Source organism: Oncorhynchus nerka, linkage group LG5, assembly GCF_034236695.1.
Source record: "Oncorhynchus nerka isolate Pitt River linkage group LG5, Oner_Uvic_2.0, whole genome shotgun sequence".
Classification (NCBI taxonomy): Eukaryota; Metazoa; Chordata; class Actinopteri; order Salmoniformes; family Salmonidae; genus Oncorhynchus; species Oncorhynchus nerka.
The window spans coordinates 46,340,476-46,362,757 of record NC_088400.1 but is presented as its reverse complement, the minus strand read 5'-3'; the positions used below and the strand labels follow the sequence as shown (position 1 = coordinate 46,362,757).

The 22,282-nt window shown below is 42.9% G+C and overlaps 1 protein-coding gene across 1 annotated transcript in view; it reads right to left on the bottom strand.

Annotated features, from left to right (window-relative positions):
- LOC115129597 (protein diaphanous homolog 2-like) overlaps positions 1-22,282 on the bottom strand; it is a 606,019-nt gene that overhangs the window by 406,404 nt on the left and 177,333 nt on the right. Inside the window, 6 exon segments of the mRNA XM_065018694.1 lie at positions 3,436-3,540; positions 4,744-4,808; positions 5,873-5,991; positions 13,889-14,005; positions 17,506-17,618; positions 19,696-19,806. Coding sequence (XP_064874766.1) covers positions 3,436-3,540; positions 4,744-4,808; positions 5,873-5,991; positions 13,889-14,005; positions 17,506-17,618; positions 19,696-19,806 — 630 coding nt within the window.

Genomic DNA, 22,282 nt, shown 5'->3' with positions numbered 1-22,282 from the left:
TTAGAAATGTGCCAAATGTGCCAAAAGTCACATTCTAACATCTTAACAACAGCCGTTGAGTAGATGGTACATACTCAACCGTGTAGTGAAACATATTTATATGGAGTTGTTCTTACAGAGTTCGCCTTTACTGTGGACTGAGGAGTATTAAATATTTAACATGTATAATGGAAAAGGAGATTCCATAAAGAGACTTCCATAAAGGAGACCGAATAAGGACTTCCATTTCTTGAACTTGGTCATAAAGTGCAGGTGAATAGGGAACTTTTCTTTTACACTCCATCCTTAACTATGGACCATGGAGAGTTCAAGGCCATAGACAATCTCTATTTTATAGACCATATCCCCTGAGGAATGTGGATGGCATACAGGGTCTTAACAAAACATGAACTTTAACAGTTCAAGCCTAGCTTAGACTTCAGCTGCGATGGATGGAATTTAAGTACATTACACTAGTACAGTACACAAAACACTCATGTACAGAGGAGCTATATTTTAAAGACCATATCCCAAAGGAAAGTGGATGGCATGTTGTGTCTTAACAAAAGTTTAACCTCACAAGCAGAGCTTAGACTCTTCAGCTATGATTGATGTAGCTTAAGTACATTACACGAGTACAATATAGAACACAATAAACATGTATTAAACATAAGGTATTGAAAGAATGTACAAAAACATATGTTTTAAGATGTAATAGCCAGAGAAACAGCAGGTAGACTGGCAGAGCCAGAGAGTAGTCTGCTACGCCTTCCAACCTTTTCCTAACCATGCTGGTTCAGCTACATGACCGCCAGGTTGTGTAAGCCCAATAATGGCACGACACAGGTAGGTCCAAGGTACCTACCACACCTCTAAATGATTTATCTCACCCTTATCCAATTCTACAAACACCTCCCCTGCTCTCTCTGAGCAGAGGTGGGTTCGTACGGGTTGGAAGGTGGATTAATTCTATTTGTTGTGTTTTCATTCCGTTTTGTCAATGTATACAGGCCATTCCTGTGCTCGATCGGATCACGGGGGATAATCAAACAGACATCAAAAGGGGTCTGCTTGTTGCGATGTGAAAGTTCGCTGAGACAGACTCTCATTAAATGTGTCGGTTCACAGACAAGGTGAAGTCGTAGGGGCTAGGAGACAGAGTGAGACGCGTGTGCTTTTATTTCCATGAAGAGCTCTGTCGACGAGATGTGAACAGAGTTCCAACTTCATTCATATTCAATAAAATGGCAGATGCACCACCACAGCAGCTTTGATGAAGAATCTGAGTGTAGTGTGTCTTTGCATGGATTTAGAGGTGCATCGCTCCGGAAGATAATGGCTTTGTACAACACCGTGTCAGAGGTGGATTAGGTTGCATAATACAAAGGCTTTAGTCCTTCGGCTGTTGCAGTTTCAACCCTTTTAAACAGTTTTCAAAGGAAGAAAAAGGCCTGTATGTCTAGTCTTTGTGTAGGCTACATCATCGAGAAGGACACACTTTCTAATTTAAATAATTGTCTTATTAAAATGGGAGTATCTTGCTAGCGCCTACATTTTCCCATTTCAATTGTGCTATATTGCAAGATTTCCACACCGCAACCAAAGTTTTGCTGTGATTACAAAATGTGTACCTCCTGATAACGTGTTGTGAGATAAACAAAATAATATGTGCCAGGAAGCCGTGGACATATTGAGAGCTATGACACATGTACTATGCCTGAAGAGATCAAATTGACGACGCGTGTCTGTTCTTAGCAAGAGCTTTCCTACTGAGCAACCTCCTACCTCCAACTCAAAAGGCACGGGTCTCTCTCTTTCTGTCCCTCTACGTGCCTCCAGTGCAATAGGAGAAACCCTTCGGGAAAACCACCTTATGAAACACATTTAATAAAGGAACCAATTTGACCATGAGCGCATTCCTGCCATATAGTGTGTGACAACATACATGTTAACATCGCCCTCCTTTTAGGCCGTGCCAACACACCCACGGGATGTTACTTGAAGAACTTGTAGCCATATTCATGGGAGCTCTCACTGAGCGCATTAGATGTTTCCCTGCTGAGGCAGATGTCTGTTGATGTGCGAAGCTCCAGCCGCACCGAGGCATTTGAAGGAGCGTTCACAGACGGCAGGAAGAGAAGGAGCTGACTCTCGGGGGCTTCACTCTGCTACACTACCTGTTAATGCACCACAAACAGACTGGCTTCAAAAGACTGGGGGCCTGTTAGGGGGTGGGGTTGGGGGGGAGGGGGGAAAGCCTAGAAAAAGAGTACATAAAAAGCAGCACTCAGAGAAAGCAGGTAAGCAGAGTCTGACGCTGCCTGATGCAGAGAGAGAGCAGGAGAAAGAGAAAGATAGAGAGGGAGATAGATAGAAAGGCAGTGATAGAGAGCAAAGAAAAAGAAGGGATGATAGAAAGTGATGAGGGGGGAGGAGGTGCGGTGGAGCCCCAGCCACCGTGGCGGCCTCATGAATATGTGCGGGAGGCGGGTGGGCAGTCGTTGGGGCGCTGAGCGAATGATGAACGAGTTTGGCCGAGAGAGCAGGTAACGAGTGTCGACATGGCACTCAGGCAGATGAAGTGGGGGAGTGAGGACTGCACACAAATGAAGTGCAATCGGGGAAGAAAGAAAAGGAACTTAGCCTTGGCCTGGCCAGGAAGAAGGCCAAGCCGCGCGCTGCACCTAAATGAGAATAAATGGTCGTTGAGGCTGCCAGGGATCTTAATGATAGCGACTTGTCTTTGGGAAAAGTCCCGGCGATGCGTGACAGGGCTAAATGTGCAGGTGCGGAAAAGGGATGGGATGGGGGAGCGTGGACATTTGCAACTGCAACAGAATTTAGTTTGGAGAAAAACAATCTCGGATACTGAATGCCATGCCATCTTTCAGCATTGGTTTATATTAAATTCGGTAAGCAGGGAAGCAAACTGCCCTTTCGTCTCAAGGCAGCACTGAAGTGTTTAAAATTGGGTTAAGGAGGAAATAGCAGTAATTTTCTGTGCTCAGGTTTGAGGGGTTTTGTTTGGAAGAGACAGGGATGCCAAGGCCAGAGAATAAATGCAATCCATCTCTTTGATGATACAATTGCATGGAACAGGCTCCCATGGAGCAATTCACCCAATATCGAATGCAAGATTTAAAAAAGAAGATTGACCCTTTATTGAATCAAACGCTCCCACATGGCTGAAAAATACCCACTTAGAAGGAGTCTCGCATCCGTGATTGGGGTAGAAAGGTTTCAATTTGACCAAATTAGTAAAAGTCATTTTCCTCACAACCGGATTAACTTGGACCATCATGCTTTGGAGAAACAACTAAATGCCTTCTTTCATATGATGTGATCAATGTTAGATGCTAGCCCCAATCTTCTACCTCTATGGAGAGCATGTGGCTTCAGACTGCAGTTTGGGGTTGTGGGTGTGCACGCCCCCCCCCTCTCCTCTGGTGTCATTACCTGGGTCTTCAGGTTGCAGATCTGCCCTTCCAGCTCTTTGATTTTCTCCTCCTTCTTCTGGGACTCGGCCTGGGCATCCTGCCGAGCGCTGAACTCCTCATCGAACTGCAACAATTCAACACAGCACAAACACACACAGACACACACACACACACTGGTTAGGGCCAGGGTGTCTCAAGAGAACGGCCTACTGCGGGGCATGTCAACATACACAAAAAAACACAGCCTCGCATGCACTTGTCCCCCATCTCTATTCATAGGCCTCTGGTGGCCCTCTACCCCGTCGTCTTCTGTCTGTGTTTTGGGTCTGGCTTTCATGTGTTGGTGATGGACCTAACCTTTGTGGGAAAGCAACCAGTGTCAGGACAATGTTTTCTCTGTCACCACAGGAGCGGTCACTGCTCGCATTCCAGGACGCCTCAGATGTACACAAATGTATGCACTCACTACTGTAAGTCACTCTGGATAAGAGCATCTGCTAAACAAATGAATTGTCCCCCACCACACAGAGGCAGGGATGATGTGGGGAGTGGAGGCATCTGCTGGCTGGTGATACTTGACCAAGCCTTTAGAGAGGAGTACCTTGAGTACCAAACTCTACCCTGCCTTTAATCAGACATAATGGTCTGAGTCACAACACTTCTGGAGGATTCTGTTGGATGGACCATTGACTCATACAGTATTACTGTTCTACTGAAAAATATACAGTGTCAACTGATTAAATGTACTGTCTATCATTACATTGGAATAAAGTACATTTGTCCTTCCTTTGAAGATGAGTGTGGACGCTTAATAAAGTACTGCAACCCAGTTCTAAAGTATATAAAAGCATCAGAAGGTATGCTATCACATTGGGCTGAGCGGATGAGAGGAGACTCCATTCTTCCCTAAACACTGTAGCTTTTATTCTAAAACGTAACTCATAAAACACATCTCAGAGAGTTTGCTGAACCGTTTCCTCTCCGGTGTGTCTTTGCTGCACAAAATGACCTAAAGTAATAAGTTAATACATGAGAAAGCTGGTTATTTGAAGGCCCCTATTGCAATGACATGTCCATAAAGGGTTCTGAACAGTATCTGTACATATCGTAACTCGCACCCCGTCGCGGACACAAACACGTTTATATGTTGGAGCATCGGCATTGATCCTTGCAAAACTGAGACAGATCATGTACTTCTGTTGCCAGCTATTGATCAGGGCCCAGAAATCAATAGCTTGTCTGGGAGCTCTAGGTGGAAAAACGTTTCTGATGGGAGTGTGGTGGTGGCATACCAATGGCATTGAGAGGTTGATGCATTATACTTCACCTTCTTGGAGAACTCAGCAGCCTTCAGATCGCTCTCATCCACTTTGGCTTTATCCACACACTGATCTGTAAGACAAAAGGGGCCGACAGCAGTGACGGCAGTAAGCAACCATGAAGTGACTCTGATTCTCTCAATTATACTGTACATTGTTAACATCCTATTTAAGACTCCAAATCAAACGTAAAGTGAATATTACAACGGAGAGAGAGAGAGAGAGAGAGAGAAAGAGAAAGGAAATAGAGGTAATGAGTGAAGAACCTGTCATCTCCTTCTTTTTCACATATCCCCCTGGGAATTTGTATTCTGTTCGGCAGGTTTGCTGACCTTCATTTAAAAAAACCAAGCCCTGAAACATTTGTTTTCAACTCATTAAAGCACAGCGATAGAAAAAAAGTTAGAAAATCTAACATTAATAGGTTTTTCATGGATGGGCTTGGAAACTTTTAATGAGCCTTTGTTGGCAAGTCACAGAACTGTTAGTGACAATAACAAAAAAAAAGAAAGGAGATCTCAGTTATTTCATGATATTATCTCTATTTGAAGACAATGAATGATTGCATATCTAATTTAGGGCAAACAGACACGGTTTCCTCTATGATTCCTGGAAAGCTGCTGATGAATGTCTTCAGCAGAGTGAAAGCCTTGTGAAATCTCCATGAGCTTATGATGAGACATGATGTGCCACAGTCACACCTAACAGATCATGTATTATGTATGCATAATCAGACTACCTTATCTTATATATGTCAAGCAGGTGCAGGTGTTTCTGGGTAGGCTCTCGGGGGGGGTAATAATAGAATGGCAACGGAATATAGCGACATCCCCCACTGTGTCCGCGGAAAAATATGTCAGAGGATGATTTAGACAGACTTGAAGACTAAATGTAATTCATACTGAATCAACAAGACTAGCATAAAAAAACAGATAGTGATTTAAACTCTAATTGTCTTATTTTCTTTCTGTCTGTAACAATATGTAGGTGAGGGCGACCTAGGAGGCAAAAGCAGAAACCAACAAAAAACTGTTTAAAATGTATTCATAATGACATCAGTGTATAATGGTTACCTACTTTGGGTGCAAATTCACCCTTCTTAATGTCAGAGGAAGCACAGAGATCTGGCAGACCTACCGATGAGGTGGGTGAAGTCTACATCCAATCTCTCCCTGTATCCAAAGTCTGGGTCCATCCCACTGCGATGGAGGACCACCTGTGAGACACATTCCTCTATCACCTTGTAGTACTGGGGCCTGAGAGAGCAGGGAGCCAAGCACAACACAGTTAGCATTAACACCAAGAACAGGAGAATGACAAACTTACACAGCCCTAATTCTCCACAAATTATCCCCTTAGTCAACCTAGAGGTCACAGAATGCCAGATCGAAAAGGTTTCACAGTTGAATTTTTTTTTTTAAATCAAATTTGATCACTTGCTTTTGCGCAGATCTTGAAATCACAAAATTCATCTTGGTGGTGTGGAACTCGGAGAGGTTTGGCTCGCGTCCATTCAAGGTGACAAACGGGGAGTGCGGCCAACCGTCACGATGCCCGCTCGCCTAATTTGCAATCATCTTTGCCAATTAAGGGCGCTCATAAACCAAAAATGCTAATCTAATCAGTGTAATCTGTCTAATTAAAAGCACAATGGCATGGAAAACATGTCTGCGTGTTTTGGGAGGGTGACATAGCGAGGGGGTATCGTCAGCCGGGGCTCATGTTCACACCACACAGGTTGGCGTGTGACCTTTCCCCAGTTATATTATCAACTTTAATTGCGAGTGACATTTAGCAAATACAATGTCAACTTAAGCTGAGCCCCGTAGTGGCAAATAATTAGGTTCCAAGCATGACCTTGAATGGTGCCAGCAGAAATGCAATTTTCCCACCAGAAATGTCTCATCTCCTCTCCCCCCGAGCACACGGAGACTGCATTTTAATGATTAGGGATCGTTTCCGAGGAACTATCGCCCGGCTCAAAAATCCACACTCGAGGTACATGGATAATTTATCACTTGCTCCCGGTCAATGCTAGTTAAATCCGGGATTCACAAAATGAATGTGGATCTTTCCAGGTTACGAGAAGTTGTTGCCAGTCATATCACACTTACTTTATGATGCCTCTGCCAACTTATTTGATTGGGATTACTTCCTCGGGGCAGTATGGAACTGCATGGAAAGCAATGATCGGTGTGAAACAAAAAATATGTGAATGTAGAAGTATAACCTACACTCCAAATAGTTGTAACTTCATTGGACAACTATCTGGAGTTTGCTTAATTAAAGTGATGTTGACTGAGTGACAGCCGGTGAACTACTGTACACGGTTTAAAAAAAATGTGCATAGACTATATGGGGCAGTTTCTCAGATAAATTAAGCCTAGTCCTGGACTAAAAAGCAGTGTCAATGGAGAACTGGAACCGCTCATATACACACACACAGAGACAGAGAGAGTCATTTTGTACTGTGGCTATGTGAGAAGCCTCATAATCACACTGTGGGTGAAGGAGGTTAGGCACAGCTGCCAGCCGGTCCTCATGTACCCTAATATGTTTTCCTCCCACACAGAAAGATCTGAGGGACGCCTATATTAGGAGTGCCAGCAATCTGTGGACGGCAGATTTGCTGTGCTCTAATTTCCTCTTGGCTTCTGTCGTCGGACGCAATGCTTCTCACTGATACTCAGGGTGAGTGGTGGGGAGGCTCAGAAGGCTGATATCATAACATGGCTATGATGCAGATAAGAAAATCAAAGCTTGTTTCAAAGTCCTGCTCTTTTTCTACTTCTTTTGGAGCATTGATGTGGCTCAAATAGACAAATTCCTCTGAGCGGCCTCTTTATGAACTAGATAGGCTGGATTTGTCGGGATGCATTTCATTTCAGAGAGATCACGTCAAAAAAACAAAAGTGCAGAGCTCTGAATATGAATGGGGAAACACGTGCGAGTGCATATTGACAAACAATTTACATGATCTAATTTCTGCTTATACCATGTGCATTATATGTGGGGCTTTATTTGTGATGACAAGGAGCAAATGGTGGTTCCCTCTAAAATGTGGGCAGTCCTTATCATATCAAACAGATATTAGAAGAACCAAAACAAGTCAAACCAGATTTCCATTAAGCACAACGTTTTTGTAAGCATGAAATGGCAAATGTTTTGTTCCAACGACTGGATTCGCCCACTCGTGATGATAACGAGCGAGCACACGTCGCCCCTGTGTGGCTTAGCGCTAACCCGGCTTACGACTGTCACCGATGTAGACCACATTATTATCTCAATAAGCTGCCCTATATTCCCGGCATCCCCCGCTCCTCCCTGCCACCACCACTGAGATAACTGGGGAAGGGAAGCAAGCGAGCGAGTGACCCAGAACTGTCAAGCCCTACCAGAGCCTGGACAGGGCAGGGCACCAGAAGTCGACATACAGTGCCTTCAGAAAGTATTCACACCCCACATTTTGTTGTGTTATGGCATGATTTTTAAAATGGATTAAATTGAGATTTTGTGTCACTGATCTACACACAGCACCCCGTAATGTCAAAGTAGAATTATGTTTTAGAAATGTTTACAAAATGAAAAGCTGAAATGTATTGAGTCAAAAAAGTATTCAACCCTTTTGTTATGGTAAGCCTAAATAAGTTGGGACTAAAAATGTCACATAATAAAAGTCACATACTAAGTTGCATGGACTCTGTGTGCAATAATAGTGTTTAACATGATTTTTGAATGACTACTTCATCTCTGTACCCCACACATACAATTATCAGTAAGGTCCCTCAGTCTGGCAGTGAAGTTCAAGCACAGATTCAACCACAAAGACCAGTGAGGTTTTACAATGGTTCGCAAAGAAGGACACCCATTGGTAGATTGGTAACACAATGAAGCATGGTGTAGTTATTAATTACACTTTGGATGGTGTATCAATACACCCAATCACTACAAAGATGCAGGCGCCAAGTGACAACATGGCTTACAGTTGCCAGAGGAAGGAAGTCGGAAGCAAACCTTTCAGGCATTTCACAATGAGGCCAATGGTTTTTAAACGACGGCTGTGATAGGAGCAATGTTCCCTCAAATTTCAGGCCTGCAGAGCGGAAACATTCAGGGCTTGAAATGAACCTATTTATCCACTTGTCCTTCAGACAAGGTGACTGAAAATGTTGTTGTGCTGTTTGATGCAAGAAACCACTTTACAGAATAAAATGCATTATTATTCCCATACCATTATTACAGAGAATCAGACAAATTATGCTACCGTCTGTCTGCCTGTTGGTTACTTAGCTTATTCAAGCCTGTCTCAAAATACAACACTCCCCCTTTAAATACAAAAAAAAGCACTTTACCTTACTAGCTTTTCAAATGCACACGTTTTCTGCTCTTGTAGGAAGCAATCACTCCCCTATTGCTGACTACAAATGATCTTTAACTGGGCTAATAACTTACTAACTAGAAAATGATGTGAACAAAATGTGCACACGTGCCTATATACAGCCCTCGCTTTGATCTCAAAACAAGGTACTCAAAACCGCTCATGCTGTAAACAGTCCAGTTCAAAGTAAATGGCACAGATCCATATATGGCAATGGTCTATGTGCCTATAGGGCTACTGCAGCTCAGATTTGTTACGACGCACCGGTCAGTCTGTGTAGAGTACGGGCTGGGTCATGTATGTCAATGCAATAGAATCCTATTCCGATGCGTTCTGCCTAAAATATCTTGCAAAGTTCGTTTTTCATACTAAGTCTTGTATACTTCGTTTTGTTTCGGTATGTTGCATTGAAAGTGGCTAATATTGCGTTGATTCTATCACAGTTGCCACGGGAAAGGGAAAAGTTGATAGTGTTAACTAACAGGGGAAAAACTCTAGAAAGTTGAGTGAAGTTCAATCTCATGCTTCTCTCTGTGGGCTGATATTTATTCTACAAGACAGTCTCGGGGAACTGCGCAGTAGTCTCGGGGATACTGTGCGCCCGTGCACGGGCGCAGTTTAGAGGGAACATTGGATAGGAGATAACTGAGGATGGATCAACAACATTGTAGTTACTCCACAATACTAACATAAATTACAGAGTGAAAAGAAGGAAGCCCCCCCAAAAATATTCCAAAACATGCAACCTGTTTTCAATAAGGCACGGTCCTGAATACAAAGCGTTATGTTTAGGGCTGTAATCACTGCCCTAAAGGGGGGTTGAATTCTTATATAATCAAGATACATTAGTATTTTACTTTCCATAAATTACATTTAAAAAAAAATACAAAATAAAGGCTTTCTTCCACTTTGACACAGTATTCTGTTTAGATCGTTGACAAAAACATTTTTTATATCCAACTTTGTAAAAACAACATGTGGAAAAAGTCAAGGGGTGTAAATACTTTATGAAAGCACTGTACGTCCCCAGCACCAGTCCTTCCATCTTTCACTCTGTCACCTTCCCCCTCTATTTGGCTTCTAGCACCAGCACAAGCTCCCCCTCCCAACCCCCTGCTCCACAAGACCAGTGTAATCCCCATATCGCTCCTCTCCAAAGGAGAAGATTGCTCTATATTTACCAGGGGTTTGAATTGCTCCCATTTGTTAAGCATGGCACTCGCAGATTAATTACTGAAAATAAAATAAGCCACAAATGTTGCCCATTATTATTTTCTAAATTCTTCATGCTCTGTCAAATTGGTTTTTGCTAGACAACCATTTGCTAGTCAACCATTTGTAGGTCTTGCCATAGATTTTCAAGTAGATTTAAGTCAAAACTGTAACTAGGCCACTCAGAAACATTCACTGTCTTCTTGATAAGGAACTTCCATGTAGATTTGGCCTTGTGTTTCAGGTTGTTGTCCTGCTGAAAGGTGAATTCATCTCCCAGTCTCTGCTGGAAAGCAGACTGAAGCAGGTTTTCCTCTAGGATGTTGCCAGTGCTTAGCTCCATTTAGTACATTTTTAATCTTGAAAAATTCCCCAGTCCTTAACAATTACAAGCATACCCATAACAACATGCAGCCCCCACTATGCTTGAAAATATGGAGAGTGGTACTCAGTAATGTGTTGTTTTGGATTTTCTCCAAACATAACTTTTCGTCCTGAATACAAATTTCTTTGCCACATTTTTTGCAGTATAACTTTAGTGCCTTGTTGCAAACAGGATACATGTTTTGGAATGTTTTTATTTAGGTTAGTATTGTGGAGAAACTACAATGTTGTTGACCCATCCTCAGTTTTCTCCCATCACAGCCAGCTAAACTCGGTAACTGGTTTAAACCTTTGAGTCACCATTGGCCTCTTGGTGAAATCCCTGAGCGGTTTCCCTCCTCTCTGGCAACTGAATTAGGAAGGACAACTGTATCTTTGTAGTGACTGGGTGTATTGATACACCATCCAAAGTGTAATTAATAACTTCACCATGCTCAAAGAGATATTCAATGTATGCATTTAAAATGTTTACCTATCTACCAATAGTTGTCTTCTTTGTGAGGTATTGGGAATCCTCCCTGGTCTTTGTGGTTGAATCTGAATTTGTAATTCATTGCTTGACTGAAGGATCTTATAGATAATTGTATGTGTGGGGTAAAGAGATGAGGTAACCACTCATGTTATTAAACAATATTATAGCACAGAGTGAGTCCATGTTTATTAGCAAATTTTTCCTCCTGAACTTATTTAGGCTTGCCATAACAAAGGGGTTGAATACTTATTGACAGACATTTAAACTTTCATTTTTAATTAATTTGTAAAAAAGATTGAAAAACATAATTCCACTTTGACATTATGAGGTATTGTGTGTAGGTGTCATGTGTGCTCCCTCTCCGGCCTCTAGGTCACCAGGCTGCTCGTTATGGCGCACACCTGTTACCATTGTTACGCGCACCTGCGCATCATCAGACTCAGCTGGATTCCATCACTTCCCTGATTACCTTCCCTATGTTTGTCACTCCCTTTGGCTCCTTCCCCGGGCATTATTGTTTCTGTTTCATGTCTGTGCATTGTTTGTGTTTTCTTGTTTTGTATTATGTTACGTTTATTTATTAAAACACTCACTCCCTGAACTTGCTTCCTGACTCTCAGCGCATTTGTTACAGTGGGCCAGTGACAGAAATCTCAATTTAATACATTTTAAATTCAGGCTATAACACAGCAAAAAGGGGGTTCTGAAGGCACTGTAACACCTTTGAAATCAAAGCCTCCATTCTGCTGGAATATTGGCATAGGCATGTCTCTGTTGCATGGCCCTTTGATCAGGAAGCCCTCCTATACACCTATGGACAAGTTTCGCTCCATCACCTGACTTGGCCTGAGTGCGAGTGACGACGGTGGCCAACTCATCAAAACCTGAAATGATTTTACGGGATCCCTTTAATCTAAAATTAAAGACATACCCTTTCCCAACCAGCCAATTTAATCTGGAACATAAAAAGATATGCAGGTTCAAAGTAGCCGAAAAAGGATATATTGATGATGAATTGAGGCCAAGCTGGATATAGAACCTTTAGTTAGACCGACCGACCGCACCTCGCAAAGCCCGATGATGTATGTGGAATTATATGTCTTCCTCATGAAGTAGGGGAGGAGAGAGAGCAGAGGGGAAAGTATTTTTAAAAGCTTATCTTTAATAAGCACATTCATTTTTTATGACCATTTGTAGTGATCCTTTTGGAGAGCTGTGGCGTCAGTAGTGGGGAGAAGACGCAGACAGGAAGTGCTGAGGTGGACTTGCTGTACTCGCTGCTTAATGTGTTTTCTATTTCTCACCTTCTCCAACAAGATGAGGAATGCATTATTCATACCGGCCGAGTGAGCAGCATCTTGTCTATGGTAAATTCTTCTTCTCTCTCGTCTATCCTCTTTCCTTCTCTCTTTTCTGTAAAATATGTTCATTCTGTGAAAAGTCTGACACAGCAGCAAATTGATCACTGTCATTGCCATCAAAGGAGCCGCCGCAGTCTCCATCCTTTTTCCTGTGATTGACACATTTACACTGCCGAGGCAGGCTGCCATTTGAATAATTACCTAATCGTTCAAAACTACAGAATATTAGATCTGTTCTGATATGACCCTGGCACTTTGCACACAGTGGTTAGAGTCAGACAGAGGCAGAGAGAGACAGAAGGAAAGAGAGAGAAACAGAGCGAGACAGATAGACACAGAGACTGAGATGCCTTGAGAGGACATGTGAATCTTTAATTAAAGGATTAGATTTCTTTTTATCATCAATTGCACATAAGGTCCAATCGAAACTTGACTTCCGCTTTTAACCCAACCCCTCTGGATTGGAGAGGTGTGGGGGCTGCCAATTTGGGCGCCCGGGGAGCTGTTGTTGTGGGGGGGGGGGTTAATAACTGCCTTGCTCAAGGGCGGAACAAGAGATTTTGGGGGATTTGAACTGGCAACCTTTCGGTTACTGGCCTAACGTTCTAACCGCTAGGTCATCTGCCAAGGTAATGTTTAATGCTTACATGCCTTCTGACCTCTCAGTGCTACACTTTCACCACTAAGCACTTCTGAGTAAGCTACCTTCTTATTTATCATCACTCATCAATATTAGAATTAGAATTCCTAAAACCAGGTCTCAAGCAAGGATAACACTTGAGGCCCATGCGATTTCCAGAGTTGGGAATGGCTGCCTTTTCCTGTTACGCTCCTTGCCTGTGGAATAGCCTGCAGACTAAACTTAAACATGAGACTCTTGTCCCCCTGTCGCCCATTTTAAATATTCATTGGAGCATTTTTATTTTTGTATTGCTTGTTACTGTTTCAGGTAATGCAAGTTGTTGTGCTGTTAGGGGAATAACCTGTTAGGGGAATAACCTGTGTGTAAATGTAATATGTTGCTGAATTTTTTTCTGTTATCTGTGATCGTTTTGTTTGTCTTGTGTAGTTTCTTAATCATTGTACCTAAACTGTAAGTGTAAACATGTAGACCAAGGGCCCAGCTGTAAAAGAGACCTTGGTCTCAGTCTGTGTTCCTTGTTGAAATAAAGGTATAATAATAAAGTACTAAGGATATAAAAGCATGTATGATAGATTGGTAGATGGTAGATTGCAGGAAGTAGCTTTACATCTGAAAGGCTCGTAGCACACTGTAATCTACAGGAGTCAGTGACGTGTTTTGTTATCTGGCCCGTGGGACGTGGGTGTTTGGGGGCAGAAGTCACCTGATGTAGTAGTCATTCCTGATGAGAAGGAGGTGCTGTAGGATGGACAGGAAGTAGGTCTCCGATCCAGTGTCTTTCACCATGTTGGACAGGAGATGGTACACCTCACCCATATCAGTGAGAAGGGGATTAAGGTATATAACAGCATGGCCTTTTTGCTTGTACAGTATGAGTGAAAATGTACTAGGCATAATGCAGAAAAAAACTAGAGATTTAATAAAGGAAAAATATACAGCAGTACAATCTATGTGCCCTTTCTAACCTATTCCATTATTAGCTTTCACTACCTCTCCTCATAGCAATCTAATAATATAGTGACAGTGCATTCTAAAATACATCAGAATCATTTCGATAGATCCTCGATTCACTGTGTTTTGTTTGCTTTACAATTTTTCCCCTCAATCAAGTACTCAGACAGGCGTCATTGTGTACAAGCAAACACTGCGACAAATCCTCACATCCGTTTTCCCATCGGGGAGCTGCAGAAGAGTAAACAGCTAACATGAGGAGGGGAATTGGCAATAAAGAATGGTCCCTGTGGTCTACCTGTCACTTGACACCTTTCAAGGAGGAGGAAATTAATCACATGAAAACTCCATTGGGTTTGAATATTTTAAGGGACAATCATGAAAAGGGGATCAGTCACTGTGGAAAATATTGCTGAAATTCAAGTCTTCACGATTGTGCCTTGTCATGTCCGTCGAAGAGAAAAGATGTGTTCTTAAACTTGCAAAAGGTATTGATTATGTGTCGGACAACTCGGCTCCCCAAGGAGCGTGAGCGATGGCTTTTGATGTCTAAAATAGTTGTTGAATCAGATAAGAAATCATTGTCTGTTGGGTTTTTTTCGTCAGAAAAGTGGTGTCTTAAAAATGTTTTTAAAAATATGATGTCCGTTTCTCTTAGTTGAATTGCTGGCTATTTGTTTTCCAAAAAGAACACGAACTGTCAGAGGCTGCGAAATCAAGCACTTGGCACATCTCACAGTTGATTTGTATGGAATTGAAACCATAGGAAGCAACGTTCAAATCAAGGCCAAAGTGACTTTACAAATAATATCCAAGTGGGATTTCAGAATAATATCATGATCAAATTACCATCTATTGTATGTCTGTGTTTATGAGAAATATTTACAAGGGATTTTAATCTATAGCCAGATTTAATTTCATCTTGTTTGAACTACAACAACAACAAAACAGTCCCAAAACTGTAAAGAAAAAGTGAGGGGGTTATGCATAACTGTTTGATTGAGAAAGGATCCTCCCGTGGATATTCATCTTTTGAAAAGCATGTAAAAAAAAAAAACTAAACAAATAGCCCGATTTGAAATATGTGCACACATGCAGAAAACAAGAAAATAGAGTAAGGTTGGAAAGTGCATTGTTAAACTGAGAAGGATGAAAAATCGATAGCCATCATAATATGTAATGTGCGTTTTAAACAATGTCTGCTGAAATATTTGCGTGCTGACTGTGGCGTGATACACTGTATGGTTCGAAACACTTTCACAGTCAGTGGCTCTGCGTTCATTCACATATGTCTGTGGTCAGCAAGCAGTAAACAAACCTATCTGATTAGTGTAATTTATTTGCCCAGAGGGCTTAAAAGGAGGGACCAATGGCTTGCCTTCCTCAGATTATGGGAGGGGAGAGAGGACATGGTTGGACTAGCTTCGTTTTGGGTTTTTTAGAAAAGGCCATGTCAAAGTTGGGTAAAGCAAATTACATCATTCCAATGGAAAAACTGTTAAACTCATTGTCTCAAAATATTTAAATGATAATCGAGCGTTGATCGCCTCTGAAAAGTTAACTTTAGCATGAATGAGCATCACCTGACAATCAGTACCGAGACATGACATGCAAAATGACAGAACACCGCATCATTCTCTCCAACTGTACTCACTATTTCATACACCACATGATCCGGCCACCGCAATCACTGCAAATCTATCCTTTTTAACACTGTTTGACATTTTCCTATTCACTTCTGCCACAATTGTAATTAAAACGGTTCTCCCATATCAAATTCGGCTAGCGCAGGAGATGGGAATACAGGCTTCTCTGAAGTATCGTTTCCCACTCCTGTATTAGCCTGGATGAAGTCGATGAGAATTACCAAGCCGGTGAGATGCAATTATAGGCTCACCACACTGGTATTTGAGGAGGGGGGGTACTGTAAGTATGGAAGAAGCCCGGTCTTGGAAAGTGTCCAAGCAGCTACATCTATCAGTAAGCAGCAGACATGAACAAAGCTCTACCTACAGAACAATGCAAATCCAAAAGCACACACTTCTCTTTTTCCCCCTCGCTCTCTTTCTCTTGCTACATTTGACTTCTACTCATGTTGTGGAGCTGGGGATCATGAATAAAAATGAGCAGCAGTGGAGGTGCGATGTGGACCAGTCAGTGGTAGGGTCAATCAATCACTATTCCACAGCATCATTAATATTCATTAGTGGCCCCAAGTCACCCCCTCAGCACCCGGACCTGGGCCGGACACAGAGGACACGCGTCTCTCTGTGTTAATATTCATGAGGCAGGCAGGGAAACAAGCTACAGAGGAGGCAGCCGGGAATGTGTGTTTGTGTGTGTGCATGTTTGTGTGTGTCAGAGAGTAGAGCTAGCATGCACATCATGAAGACTATTCACAGATCAATACCACATTGTCCTTGGAAACAAACATTGGGCCTGATCATTTGTGAACCTGCTCAAGCACATCATTAATCCAGGTGCAGTGTCCGTTTTTTGTGTCCCTTCCCTCGCTCTCTCTCTTTCTCTCCCTCTCGGAGCGTCAACAGTAACTGTCACTCAGCACAGCACTCAGTGGCGGATATTCGAGCACTGTGGGATTTGGGGAGACAAAGGTTGGCAGAGAGAACATCTGTATAACAGTATCTGGCCTTGCACCGTCTACCTATCATGTCAGTGTTTCACACATCCAAATGCCCTTAGAGACGCTCCTTGAATTATTAGGCACCTGGCCAAATATGCTTTAAAACAAGTCTCAAACTCGGGACCCAATTAGGGCTCACTTTTAACCACTCATAAAGTTTCCAGTTGAGCGGACCTAGCGGGACGACTTGGAGAAACCAACTTGTCATATCTAACTAAATGGAAAAGAAGAAAGGTAAGGTAATTGCTCAAATGGACACAGGTGTGATTAACCAGACAAAACAAAGAGGTGACTGAAGAGTGACCTCGTGTACCAGCCAAAGCAACGGCACTAAAACATTTATCCACTGTACCATAACAAGACTTAAAAGTGATATCCATTAAATAAACAGAGTTTGTTCTGAAGACAAAACAACTGGTAGTGATTGACAGCTGACTTCTGTGTCTTGCATCATCTAGGTAAGATCTAGACGTCCGAGAGATGAGGAATGGCGATGAGAGGGGGAGAAGAACCGAGGCAAGAAAGGGTGAGAAGAGATTGTTTACCTGGTTAAACAGGTAAGAGATAGGTGAGGGAGATTGCACTATACATCCTCAAATTCTTCTCTAATGAATCCGACCACGCCTGCTTTAGACCTGTAAGCCTGGTAAGGCCGACACAATACACTCATTCCCAGCAGCCCTTTTCCATGGCCGGTGCAGTGGCACAGGCGGACAAAAGGATATTCCATCTCAGCACGGATGTCATCAAGGCGATGGGAGAGCTCAATGGAGTCCTCCTCCTTGTTCTCGTTGAACACCTTCAGTTGGATGTCCAGCTCCTCTGTCTCTTTCATCTCCTGTAATTCAGAGACATGAATAGACTGTGGTATTAGACAGAAAAGGACTCGATACCTCATTATCGATTGGTCCAACGGAACGGAAAATATTGGCCTGTGTTGTATTGTCATGTGATTTAATGAGATAGACAACAGAGCATTGGACGCATATACAGTACCGTGCAAATGAATTAATGTATATACAGTGTTATCAGTACAACATAAACCTACACAACTCAACTAGATTGTACTAGCCTAAAATGGTTCTAGGGGTGTGTACGTTTAAACATTCAAATTATTAAGCAAAATGGGGATCCTTAACGTTTTTTACGTAACAGAAAGTAAACAGCATAGAGGGTATATTTCCGCAACCGCACAAGGCTCAACTTCTCCTCTGTTTTGGTGCCCTTACTACCATGCTGTGAACAGCGTGAAGAGAAACCGTGCACATGCGCAGAAACTGTGTGTGGCTGTGTAAGAGTGAAGTGTTGCATCTCGCTCATCTCATTATCCTAGCGTATTCATATCGTTGAGGATATGTCACAGCATGCCATTGCAAGATACAGCTTTTGATTGCCCGATAGATCAGCCGAGTGCACGGTTCTGCCTATACTGTGCCCCTCACTTCCCTCTCTGTCCCTCACTAGTTTGCTATTAAAGATACAAGTGTTTTCGGAAGTATTGCAGTTTAAACATTTGTCATATCCCTAACTGGTTCCATTAACGGAGACCATTGTTGATGGTTGCCATGTCACAGCTGTATGGGAACTAAGATCTAGGATTCAGGCTCCTGAGTGGCGCAGCGGTCTAACGCACTGCATCTCAGTGTTAGAGGCATCACTACAGACTCACTACAGGTTCGATTACACTCACTACAGGTTCGATTACAGGCTGTATCACAACCGGCCATGATTGGGCCTATAGAGCGGCGCACAATTGGCACAGCGTCGTCCGGGACAGGGTTTGGCCAGGGTAGGCCGTCATTGTAAATAATAATTTGTTTTTAACTGACTTGCCTAGTTAAATAAAGGTTAAACAAAATAAAAATGTATAAAATAAAATACTCATCACCCCCCTTCCCTGACAGCCTGGTATCCCCGAATCACCCAGCTCTCCACACCTGCTCATTCCACAAGGGGCTTTAACGGTGCACTTTACAACTTTCCTATGAATCATCAGAGTTGGAGTTTACCGATGACACCATGCCAAATGTAACCCAATTTCTGCATCTATCAATCACCTCGCTGCTCTTCGGCCATGCCATCTGTCTTCGGAAACGACAGTTCAGAGATGGAAGCAGCACGCAATGCCACAGATATAAGGGGACTCGAGGACTGTGGGCCAATAGCAATACCCCAGTACTTCATCATGGGTCTGGTTCATTTTTATTTTCCTCTTGGTAACTTGACTATTTATTGGCTCCACAACACAACAATTAGTGGGCCCTGCGTCAGTTTAAATGCTTGCATTAAAGCTTCAAATGCGGCATTAATGAATTATTGTAAAGGAAACTCCATCATATCGGGGGGCAGAGAGGAAGATAATTGAACTAATGACAGCAATAATCAAGCGGAGCAGTCAGGATGACTTATTAACAAGTGGCAAATTCCCCTCTGCAAATTAGGTCATGAGTGATGAGTGGATGCTTATTTGTCTTAACCGAGTACAAGGATCTGACTGCTGATTGATGATGCCCAGAGCGAGCTGTGATCAGTGAGGTGGTACCACGCGGTGAGGTGAGCTAGAACGCTCCAATATAATAATGGGAGCAATATACATGCAGTATACAAATGCATAAAGGGATGTGCATTTGCTAATTCCTGTAATGGCCCAGAAAAATTAGGAGTGTCAAACATAAGACATGCAAGGGAGTCCAATCCAGACCACAGGAGGTTAGAGCAAAAAAATGTATTTTTGGGGGGGGGGGCGGGGGGAGGGGGAACAAATTCAATATACTTTAAAATGACTAAAACCAAATCGAAACAGTGTATACATGATAATGCACCTACATTCATACAGTTTCTTCACTATGCCTAGCTCGCTATTTTTTGCTAATAGTGACGACAAGGAAATCTAACCAATTTTCAGGGTGGCTCACCGGTAGGATCTTTTTGAGGCCACAGCGGAGGAACTCATTGCGCAGATGTATCCTGAAGTCCAGATCGTCCGGAGAGGTGACCAGGGCGTTGATCAGCTGCATGCAGGCCACCTGTTGTTCAGCACACAAATGCCGGAGAGACCGTTAGAGAGAACACATTTATGGCATTCATTCTACTGAACGTTAAATGATATGGTGATATGGTGATTTATCATGCTTGACCTCTGTGTACGGTATCAATCTATGTTATGATGTAGCAGGCACTGTTGAGTAAACAAGAGCTATGTGTGAAAAAAACATATGTTTACACATTTTCCCAGAGATTAAAAGAAAGAGGAGAGCAAAGAGATGAGAGGAAAGAGGAGAGATAGGCCATAGTCTGAGTATGGTGTAGAGGGAGCAAAAAGGAAGTAGAGGGTAAGAGGAAGTCGAAAAGAGAAGAAATCCGGGGAGTCCGCTGACCAGTTATGCATTTGTAATTGATTTATTGGATTAGGGAAGAGACGAGGGATGGAGGGATGGGAGAAAGAGGGCAAAGGGAAAACGCTGATGGGCCTTAACGGACTATAAGGCAGCTCTGGGAGAAGACAGAGTGCTCGTCCGACAGGCCAATTTATCAGGAGCTGAAGGAAGGATCTCCGTGAACGACATGTGAAAAGTAGTCTTTAGAAAACCTCTATCGGCACGTTTGTGTTGGCCCGCATTTTTTTTATTAACGGTCCATTGTGAATGCTGTCCCCTGGGCTGTTTTTCACACCGATTCCTCCTGTAAGTGTTTTCCTGGAGAGACTCATACAGAGACTCATACACATGCGCACATGTACACACACGCATGCACACGCACACACCCACATACTCTAGCCCAATTAATGCCCTCGGAGAACATGGCTAGTGGGAATTCAGCTGGCGATGGGGAATAAGAGCCATCTGGAATGAACAGCATTGGTTTGTTTTTGGTGTGTTTTTCCCCCTTCTATAGCCGGAGGACAGAGGGATCCAACAGGTTTGTATTAATCCAGTGGAGTGAGGGCACACAGTGTTATGGTTTATGGGAATGTGTCGGTGCTAATGGAGACTCTTTATACAGACATATGCGCCAGGGCTGCCGCGCCCCGGGAAAGCAGTGTGCTTAAAGGGATACTTTGGGATACTAATTCTGGCAATGAGGCTCTTTGTCTATTTCCCCAAAGTCCCCAGAGTCCCCAGAGTCCGACTAACTCGTAGATACCATTTTTATGTCTCTGTGTCATTTTGCGAGTCAATGCTAACTAGCATTAGTGCACTGACTGGATATGGGTATACTATATTTAGCAGTGGCTCACAAAACTACCTACAACTTCCTTCATACTGGACACAGAGACATATCGTATCCACAAGTTAATCTGACTCCGGGGAAGTAGATAAAGAGCCTCATTGCCAAAACCCCAAAGTATCCCTTTAAGGAGAACTCCAAGGCTGTTCTGTGCTGCTGGTGGTGGTGTGGAAGGGGATGTGACAGTGGCTTTGAGAGCATGCCAATGGAGCCAAGCAGCAACATAGCAGACCTCTAAATGATCCAATAGGGTCTCCAGAGCCTTGGACCAAGAACTGGGCATCCAAGCCTGAAGAGTACACACCAGGGACGCTAGACTAGAAGCCTTGCTGAAACTATCTCCACTCTCATCACTTTACTTCCATCTTTAGCCTTTCAAAAGCAAGAGAGATATTTCAAGAGTTATTTTGTCTGGATGAGTAGCTAGGTCCATACTTCTCTTCCTCTACATGTAGATGTGTCCTCCTATCATACGAAGCAGACAAACCCCGACAATGTTTGTTGTGTGAAATTGGTTCAGGGAGGGTTATTGTGGTGCTTGTTTCCGGGGTTGGTGACAACGCGAGGGGGGAGCTCAGGCATCATGTGAACCTGAGCTTACAGTAGGAGATTTCTGTCAGTGTAATTAAAAGTGGGCCTGCTGGGATGGTTTAAAGTTGGGATGCAGGCTGGCTTTCGCTCTACAGTGGAGCGTGCAAAGCCCGAACCATCGGCAAAACCCATTTTAATCACATTAACAAAGTCAGGATCCACAGCACCATCGGAAGGTTTTTAAAAAGTATTCTAATTTCTTTTAACCTTCTGCATCAGCAAGGTAGTTTAATTAACTTCACAATTAGCGGTGGCTCTTTTCATTCGCAACAGTTTTAGGATTGAGGAAAACAATCATTCTACCCCCCCCCCCCCCCCCCCCCCCGCATTCCCTCCTTCCCATAGATCCACCACTCTGCACATTACAAATTATTTCACTAATTATTAAATACACGGTTTGCAGTGATTTGTTCCTCAAAATATTTGGAGTGCAACAAAGTGCCAGAGAAAGAAAAGTAAAATACAGAAGAAAAGACAGGTGTATTACTGTGTGGCAGCCCTTTTCCTCTGGGTCCTCAGAGACCCACCTCGACAACACTGAGAAAAAGCTGAAAAATATTTATTACGAGGATGAGAAGGGAAAAAAACATCTCAGAAAGTCAACATCTCTCTTCTGGTCTCGTGTTATTTTTAGTCCTTTTTCAGAGTAGGGCTTCTCTAGTGAAGCAGATTATGATTATTAGG